The following is a 9,968-nucleotide window of genomic DNA, read 5'->3' on the forward strand; positions in this document are numbered from 1 at the left end:
CCCCCCATTGAAAACTTCCATCCATTTATAAAATCTATCTACGTTGTTCTCGCGCGTATGCTCGCGCCCTAAAGGGTCTCCCTATGACAGAAATTACTTGACGCAAACAGCAGAGGCGGCTTCTTCGTCGAGAAGTATCCTAAGAGGAGAACTCGACTCGTGTATTGGAAAACCGGAAAGTAAAATTGCAAGCGAGTATAAGCCGATAACGAGGCGCGTGAATGAGCACCCCCGACGAAGTTTCTACCCCTTCGACCTGATTCATTTGGATTCTTAGCGATTACGAAATTAACGTTTGAATTTTTCAAGAAATTATACACACTGAGAAAAAATATTTGAAGATTTACCTGCGGGATATAAAATTTATTTCTGTAAAGTAAGGTTTAAGTAAATGATGAAATTTGATTTGATTAAAATTAAATAGTCACGAGAAATTAAACACAGCTTGTTTCTGTGAAGCAAAATTTATTTCCGTGAATAAAATTTGTATCTCACAAATAAATTTTCCATTATTTCTTCCTCAGTATATACTGAGAAAAAAGAATACTTGAAAATCTATTTGTGGAATATAAAGTTTATTCTGTAAAATAAATAAGTAATATAAATCTTCAAGTGTTTCTCAGCATATATTTGAACTGTCATCGGCGCGCTAACTCGATTTTAACCGTAAACCCGCTCTGAGGGAAAACTTCTCCGCGAAAAGCGATTTTCAGCGTATCGCACGCATACTTTTTTCCGCATATCTCCTATTCGCAACGAGCAAACTTTGATGGGATCCTGGAGATATGAGCGCGCGGTGTTTATCCTGCGTTTCTGCGAGCTGTATTTTAATGAACATTCATCCAGGCTGTTCCTACCGATCAATTAGTGGCGCAGCTGTGAAAGGATACCATTCGTGTCGTTATGTTCTCTCTTCCTCTCTTTCCCTTTCGATTTTTATTATTTTTTGCATCGGAACCACCGCGCACTTCGATTTGGCTTCAATTTCGTCGGCGCGCGCGAAGGGAGCATCGCCGTCCATGAAAGATTCATAATCCCGATATTTTGTTATCGTACCGTGGCCGCCTGCGTCGCAAATAAATCTCCTGCGCGCTTCCACAGCGGAATGTTCGCTCAAGGAAACCGATTCGCGAGGATCGATCGACGCTAATGCGTCAGGGCGGACTGTTCGCGGGGAGGGCCGATCTCTGCGCGCCGCAGAAATCGAAATATTCCCGTGGGAACATCCCGCGCGCGCATGGTGTGAAGTATTTATGTTGCACGGCGAAGAGAGTGTCTGAATAATTATGAATATTCTAATTAAACACCTTCCACAACTTCGAACACACGTCGGTCTGCCGGTCTCACGATTGCGGACACGTCCTTACGGATTTCTCTCGCGCGCCTTCTCTCCAATGTTCGACATCTATAAGAAGAAAATGAAAAAAGAGAACACAATTCCCGCGGCGTCGGGACGCAATAATAACAGAAATATCGCCTGACGAGGGACGTTACCGCGCCCGATGATAACCCATTTTACGAAGCATTGATAACCCCGGGCATTCATGGGCGCGGCATAGACTGTCTGTTCTTTATGGTCTTCGCTCACGCTCCCCACGGTATGATTTCCACTAGCTTCAAAGGAGACTCTGAAGCTACTGACGAAATGATCGCGAATTATGCCGTGAACAGCTCCTAATGTATCTGCTATTTCCTGAAATTACATATTAATTTTCGTCTCTCAACGCAACACTCTACGACAGTCGAGTTGGACTCCGGAATTTCCGCGGGTATTGTTCATGCAAGAACCCATCGCGCGAATTTTTATCTGAAATGTTTGGGGCCCTGATCTGAAACGCATAGCGAAGGTTGAGTATGTCCTTTTAACTCCACGTTCCGTTTTTCTTGTACGAACTTTCTGTGGGTTCAGCTTGAGAATCAGAAGGGCATGTTTAGCTCTCCAGAAACACGCGTCCAGAATGCGAGCAATCTGACAAACGGGCATGTTTATTCTCGAAAGTAGTGGAAGTTGTTCCTCGGCCGGCAATGTCGAGTGGCTCCTTTCGCGCAAGATCCCGGCGAAGCGGCTCGATTCGAATTCGACAAATCTTGACGAATTTCACAAATGTTGAATCAACTTTCGCATCTCCTGCATTATTCACGCCCCGTCGTCCTCGCGACGGACACATTTGCAAGTCTCCACTTACGACATCCGCAGCCAAGTGGCCTGCGCCACGGGGCGGAGTGCGCCGCGTGGCCCGGGCACGTAAAAGCGGTGAGCACGCCGATTACGGGGACGCCGGTGTTGTGGAAGAGGGAACAGTTCGCGCAGTCATCCTCACTCCTGGGGATGAGGCGACGGCGGCGTTGCTCCGACTTGCTGGATGCTCGGGGGATAGCGGCAGGTCAGTTTGACCCAAATGCGAACCGGCTGGCCGACGGCCAACGTGCTGTGCCGTGTTCCCCGCACTCCTCCCTCCCCCTGAGGCGTCCACGACCGACGTCCCGGCTCGGATCTTTACTTATTTATTTTTCCAGCGGGCCTCGAATCGTGCCCGGGTCGAACACGCGGCGCGCCGACATCGATTTTCGGGGCCGAGAAGTTAATCGGCTGTCGCGCATTTCTATTAACTTGCGAACCGCGCGGGTAGTTCTGATTCCCATGCACCCTGCTGATCCGTCGCGAAGCGCACCAGTTGATCGTGCGATCGTGCTTCGTCAATGCGACATTGATGACGATCGAGTCAAATCCTTTCGACAGTATGGTAAATGGACCAATGCCTGGACACTTTGTCCTAACGTGGTTTCAACGCTTCTTTTTCGATGCACCTCAGAACGTAGTCGATACAGACAGAGAACTTGTTTCTAATTAGTTCTTAGAAGTTTACTTCTCTCGTTAGACCACTGGAGTAAAGAAGTGTTTACACCGTATTGAAACAAAGTGCATTTAACTCTGAATATTCTTATTGAAAAGAATGTGAGACAAGTGTTGGACTCTCTGATATTCCCTCAATCCTATTAAGAAAATTATTCTTTTCTCTTTTAATGTTAACTAGAAAAGTTTACTTGCATGCCAAATAATCGTTTTCAATTGCGCCTGAAGCCCTGCAACGAGCCTAATTAAGCTCTTTTGTGAACAGCGAAGAATATATAAAGAGGCCAAGTCTCACAATTCCTGAAGTGCTTCCTGTATTCCTGAAATTTTTGAGATTTTAATCATCACTAAAACCCGACTTTACCAACTCGATTTTACTAAGCTGATTTTACCTTCATTCCGTTTTACATCACACGGCGCGCATTACTCGAGACGAATATTGCTTCCCGACTTTTACATCTTCTCGGCAATTGCGCGAGCTCGCTCTCACCCTCCTGCGAAGAATGTTACGAGTAACGCTAGGTATTAAATATCGTAGGCGTATATCGCGCTGGACGAAACTCTTCAGGATTTACGATCAATTCGGCCATATATTTCGCTTCGTTCCCTATCTCCGCTCCGCACTCGTAACTACCGTCGTCCTTCCTCGCGATTCACAGACGCATTCGTGTGTCAGAGTGTATCACGAAGAAATACAGATGTATGAGTCGCGGTCCCCCGCCGTTTAACGAACCCGAAGGCTCCGGAGTTACGAGCGTCCGGCAAAAACAATCGAACTTTCGCACCGAAGTAAACTTAACACGGCCAGCCAATTCCAACTACTAGCGACGTGAAGAACTCGGGGGAGAAACATACGGCGCGACGTAGCCACTCCTGTCACTTTTTCCAACCCTCTGAAAGTAGTCGCGCGTATGTTCGTGTCTCGCGCATGGTAACTCGTGACTTCCGCGGAAAGTTAGTCGCCGAAAGTGGCGTAAACGGGGGTTAACAATGAGCAACTAAGCAACAAACTTCCGACACACTCGCGCCATCGTAGCTAAGCGACGATTACGATTTACTCGATTAAGCAGGGGTTTAATCTTTCAGTGATGAAAAATTGTCCAGACAGCGCAGTATATTCTAGAATTATCCTAGGTGTGTTTAGGATACTCTGGGAAGTGTTTTAGAATGTTCTGAATACATTCGAGATAATTCCAGGATTATTTTGCTATCTGATTATTATTATAAATGAATATTTTCTGATTCTTTATCGTTGTTACTTTCAAAGCTAGAGTTTTTCTAGTTAGAGTCAAAACAACGCGATGATTTCTGTTGTTATCTGTAATTTAAGGGATGGTATGAGTGAGAATGAAAAACCCTAGTAGAGGAGTGAGAGAGAAGCTCTAAGACTGAAATGACGAAGCATGCTGCAGTCTCTCTCTCTCTCTCTCTCTCTCTCTCTCTCTCTCTCTCTCTCTTTCTCACTCACTCACTCACTCACTCACTCAATTTTTTCCTGCAAATGGCGGTCGGTGTCTTTTAACTCTGACTTTAGGGACTCTATGTCAAAGCGTGATGGTGGCGCGCTTGAGTTCATCGTCCAACAATCGCGCAAGCGACAAACCGCCCAATTGCGGAAAACTTCAGACCGGTCGGAATGGCGTCGCTTCGAGAAAGAGATACAACCGTGTCGCAACGTCAGGGTAATATCCCGCTGGAAAAAGCGATGGAGACAGACAATCAACTGCGTTCCGATGATCCGCAATTCGCGAAAGTACTGGATACCTGTTTGAAGATGGAAATTGCGGCGGGCAAGAAAAAGCTCGAAGGTAAAGCGCGGCGTACTGTGCGCAATAATGTAATGCAAAACGTGAGACTCGGCACGAGAAGGGGAATGAAAGTTTCATACGAGCTCGAAACATCCACAAACGCGTCTTACCGTGTGAAATGGGTATGAAATGGGAACGATAATATTAATACCTACCGCAATTTAATATACCGTAACGCAAAATACTTCGTACTATGATGTACTTGTTAACAAGTAAGCAAAACTACTCTAACACAGCTTGCCATATTAACTTAGGTCCGTATTAATAGCTGTTACTTGAAACTTACCTCAGATGAGAGATATTCAACTCTAAATTTAAAGTTAGTTGCGACGAGACTTTCAGTTGAATTGTGGTTACAAATATAACGTCGCGAATATTCCTGCCTTGTGGTTTACCGTAAAATTGTCGCCGGTGGTTTCTAGCTAATTCAATGATGATACAGAAGATGAGGGTAAAGATGCGCAACGAAATCAGCAAGAGGAAGCATCTCAAGGAGAAGGCGATGCAGATGCAGAGAGTAAGAGTGAAATTGAGCGAGAGTCTAACAAGGTACTGCATCTATTGAAATCAGCGTCTACACTGATTACAAAAATTTGTAATAGCTACAATCACACAGAGAAATAATTATTATAATTATTATAAATCATGGCCAAGAAAAACTACTTTTTAAAATGAAATTCTAATATAATGTTAGTGATAATAACATCGTGCACGTATATTACTACTACCATTTTTGTGTTGGCACAACCGAAAAATTTTGGTGAAAAATAATTATAATTTTAGTTTGATCAACCACTTGTTCCCTTCTAAGTATTCTGGCTGTCTACTTTTTAATGTATTTTTCACATTTCTTATACTTTTACACTCTTATACTTTTATTTCTTATATTTTTTACACTCTTTTGTAACATTTCGTATATCTTTCTGTGTCGAATTCCCTCTTCGATACGCGCATTGGGATTTCGCCATTTGACGTAGATTGTATATAAGCAAGAGCGAAACAGTGGACACGTTGGATGCTATGAAGGCGAACGTCGACGATCAGTATAAACTGATAGAACTGAGGGCGCAAGAATATCGAGACATCATCGCCGAGTACAAGAACTCGAGCGACGCTTATCACGTCAGTAGCGACATCAATAATTTGTATGCAACTTTGATGTTTAATGAAATAATCGGGAGAGTGTACGACGCATTTTTTGACAGGCTATATACGAGGAATTTCCGCTGGCGAAGGCCAGAAAGGCCGCCAAGATCAAGCTGAGGAAGCTTCAAATCGCGCACATGGTCATGACTTACGAGAAAACGGAGATAGTGACGATTATCAGGCAGAAGCGACGTATCGATTGGATCCGTATGCGCTGCAAGATAATTGAATTTGGCCGCGTCGCGGTGCAACGATTGAAATTGGAAGAGAAGTTAACGAGGTTGAAGGTGAACGTGGATTACCACAGACGGGAGTTACGGTCCATCGAAATCGAGGTGATTCGAACGAGTTGATCTTTCACCACTCTATTCTTAAGTCCCGACGACGTTCTATTCTTAAATCACGCGATTCCTCTTCACCTTCGCAGATGCAAGTACGACACAAGAAGCTGGAGGACCAGAAGAGATTGCGCAAGCAGAAGATGTTGGAAATGGCACCGCCGAAGATTAACATACCGCTTCGGCGAATGTACGCTCAAGCACAGACGCGCACAAAAGTTCAGCACCAATGGATGCAAGCTGTCGATACTTTCGACGGTGAGAACAGATTTTAGATTTTACTATTTGGTGCGGAGGCTTTGTCATTTTTCTATTAATTTGTCGTACGGAATTTGGGTATTGGAAGGGAGATGGGAAGTCCTCGTTAGTAAACGTCTAAAAAGAAACATTGAATCGACGTTACTCGTTTTACTCGTAAAAATTATAATCGAAATTGGATAGCATATCTTCCTCTATTTTATTTGACAAACACGATAAATAAGTTCTCGTTGGTGGATGTTTAAAAATAAAGCATCGCGTCGATGTTGCTCATTTTATTCGAAAATTATAATCCTTCAAAATTGAACAATTTCATTTTCTGTTTTACTTGACAAGCACGAGGATCTTTTGTACCAGCGTGATATGTCTCCTAAATGGACGGTTCAATTAGCGCATTGTATTTCGACTTTTAGATACCTCGTCCATCAATACCGTGGTCCTGGAGGAACTCTGCGTGAACGAGTGTATCGAGGTAATAGACGTGGAGTCGGTGCAGGACAAAGATCCTAAGTGCGCCATCGTCCAGACGGAAAGCTCTAATCCGAAAAATCCCATTATCGAAAGCACGGACCCACACATCGCTTCGGTAGAGCCGAATATCGAGGCGAACGCGGCTGAAGAAGCGGCTTCAGCGGAGAATGACGTAGAAATGATAGAGATCTCTCAGGAGGAAACGCACCGGCCGCACAAGCCTGCGAAAACGCGGCCAAGTCCCCGTACAAAGGGGAACCCGCTCAAGCATAGCGCTGCCGAGAGTACACAGGACGAAATTGAAGTGAAAAGAATGCGACTTCAAAGGGAGAACAGTGAGAGAAGTAGCAGCTATAAGATAAATGTCGACCCTTCGAACGTTGTCCGCGAGGACAACGCGGAATCGACATCGCACAAGTCCACGACGTCGGCCCCGACGTCGGTCCCAAAAATTAGAAAGATAGAAACGGTGCACTACAACGTGGCCGTACTGCCGAAACCTGTTCCGAACGGCGCAGAAAGCAATGTATTCTCGTCGCCGCGTTACGAATTCTGCGAAAGCAATATAGGCTTCTTCGACCAAGATTTCACGAAAGGTTGATTATTCGATTGATCACGTTTTTTCCTTTTTTTTTAGTAGAATTCACATCTACACTGTCTGTTGATATCCCAAACAGTATAAAGGTCTCAGAGTATTCTGGACATCTAATACAAGTAGGATATCTTTCAGACGTGTCTAAGATGTCTCTTAGACATTTATGCTGCATATTCGATTGTAATTTCCTGGTTTTTTACTTTTTTTATCTGTTCCTTCTGCCAATTAGTCTTCAAGATCTTCATATTCTATTAAAGCATTTTTGTTCGCGTTATATCAACGGTTAATTATAAGTGTTTGATGTGTCTGATATGATCATTAAATTTGCGATAAATTTTACTGTGTCACAGGCGCCGCGTCATTATACGATGGATCCCTGTGCAATTACCAATTGTCTCCGGTGTCCAACATGTCATCTATATGCTTGGAGAAAGAAGCGCCGACTGCTCTGCCTATAAATCTTTTGCAGCAGAACGACAAAAATCAGTCCAACGGTAATATGTCACGTATGAGATTCTTTAGTTTTCGATATTCTACTTCAATTATTTCTAGACTTTATATAAGATTCTAATTCTTGATCCTTTGTTCGCAGTATTCGACTTTAATAATTACATGAAGAAGGAGAAAAATAACTATACTCTGTTTTGAAGAAGGAAGATGAACCAAGTCCAGTTTTCGTAATCAATGATAATATACTACAACATTTTCTTTATAATACTACGCATCGATTAAGTTACACAACAGAATATATTATTTCTATTACGATTATACGAGTAAGACAGTATTAAAATTATATAATATATAGTTGCGGATAACTAGTAAACTCGTAAACTTTGGTTCGCAGAGTCACTCGAGACTGTAAGATCATCGCGTTATTGCACGAGCGAGAAAGCAGATCACATTTACGCACTCGTGGAGCTAACAATGTCGCCGGTAGTTCCGAAGTAATTTCGGACTCTTGCGAGAGGTTAAATGGTTAATACGCGATCCTATAAGCAAGCGCATCCGCGGCGCGCATCAACTGCGACAACTTCGCGGCATGTATTAAATAAATGCCTGCTCACCGAGTCGCGATTATGTACTCGCTGCCGTGAGTTTCGGTCTCCTTTATGCGCGCACCGAGATTCGCAATTTCGGCCGCCGCAATTTCGCTCAAAGAGGGAGAGAGCGCTGAGAGAGAAAAAGAGGGAGGAAGAGAGAGAGAAAGAGCGAGTTAAAGCCGTTTACTTCCGCCGTGCGAGAAACAAGAACGGTGGAGGAGTTGTAAGATAGAAAAGGTAGAAAGGAAGAGAGATCTCTTGCTCTCTCCTCCGTGCACAAGGATGAAGGAGAAGCGAAGCACTCAGCTTTAATAAAAACAGGTCCGTTAAAAACCTACTTTTCACTCGGTTTGAGCGAGACATTGTGACTTGTACGCAATCGCGTCGTGATTATAAGCTAATGGACGATAATAGCCCGCGGTGCTTTACGAGCTCTTTAATTACTTGAGAAATTCTTACTAGATTTTCGTTCATAACTTTTCCGCGAGGGAGTTTCGTTTTATCTTAGTGGAACGTCAGAAGATCAAGAGAGACGAAACGGACGATGTGTTTCGCGTGCGGCATTATATGTTTCTTTAGATTATTCGTGATATCAGTGGCTGATTGTCGCAAAAATTGCCTCGTGCCTGAATATTTGAGGAACGTTTCTCTCCGTGCCGCGCCCAATTGAACAACGAAAGAATATACCGAGAGGCAATTCCCAGAAGCGAAATTGCCCGTTAGACTGACACGTTGTCAGTCTTTTTCCCTGGGGTAATTGGTAGAAGAGGGAAGAAGAGAGAGGAGGGAGAAAGAGAAAAAGAGAGAAGGAAATATCAAGCACGCGATATGAGGGATAACTTCTTAATCCGCCTCTTTGCTCTCCTTCTCGGCTTTAATCACATCAGTCGGCGTAATTGATATAAATTAACCCGCGCTCGCTCGAGCGTTTCATTTGCGTCGCAAGGAGGAAGAATACGAAAGTTTGTTATTACCTGTCGTAACTTTGGCGAGCCCAGTTTCCCACGAGAAACCGAGAAGCTCCTAGTCGAGAGAAAGAAACAGAGAGAGTGAGAGGGAGGGAGGGAGGGAAAGGCAGAAGAGAGGAAGAGAAAAGAGGGAGAAAGACAGAGAAATTGTGTCCTTTTATAAGCCAATGTAACGCAGCGAGACCGACTATCAAGCTATTTTATTTCAAAAGTTTTGCATTGAGGCACGAGGAAGATAAATGGGACACTTAACGACGCAATCGTCGAACCGACGTTTTCCGCGTCGCGCGGGAACTTTAATCGATAATATCGTTCGGAAAATTTCCAGTGAAGCGGCGAAGCGTTCCGAAAATAATTGCTTCTTTATCGCCCATGTGGAATGTATCGCGCGTGAATTATGCGTTCTATTGTGTATCAGAAATTATTGATTTCACTACTTATATATATATATATATATATATATATATATATATATATATATATATATATA

The 9,968-nt window shown here is 43.6% G+C and overlaps 2 protein-coding genes across 3 annotated transcripts in view; one reads left to right on the forward strand and one right to left on the reverse strand.

Moving 5' to 3' along the window:
* Nucleotides 1-9,968, reverse strand: part of LOC116849938 — a 246,731-nt gene that overhangs the window by 54,675 nt on the left and 182,088 nt on the right. The window lies entirely within an intron of this gene.
* LOC116849958 lies at nt 4,456-9,578 on the forward strand. Its single transcript, XM_032827673.1, has 8 exons — nt 4,456-4,662; nt 5,085-5,211; nt 5,640-5,784; nt 5,868-6,143; nt 6,236-6,404; nt 6,818-7,471; nt 7,821-7,964; nt 8,063-9,578. Exons 1-8 carry the CDS (start codon nt 4,491-4,493, stop codon nt 8,116-8,118), a joined length of 1,743 nt encoding a protein of 580 aa, XP_032683564.1. The 5' UTR covers nt 4,456-4,490; the 3' UTR covers nt 8,119-9,578.

The sequence above is a fragment of the Odontomachus brunneus genome, unplaced genomic scaffold (assembly GCF_010583005.1).
Source record: "Odontomachus brunneus isolate Ranch 3 - 2012 unplaced genomic scaffold, Obru_v1 Obru_scaffold_005, whole genome shotgun sequence".
In the NCBI taxonomy this organism is placed as follows: domain Eukaryota; kingdom Metazoa; phylum Arthropoda; class Insecta; order Hymenoptera; family Formicidae; genus Odontomachus; species Odontomachus brunneus.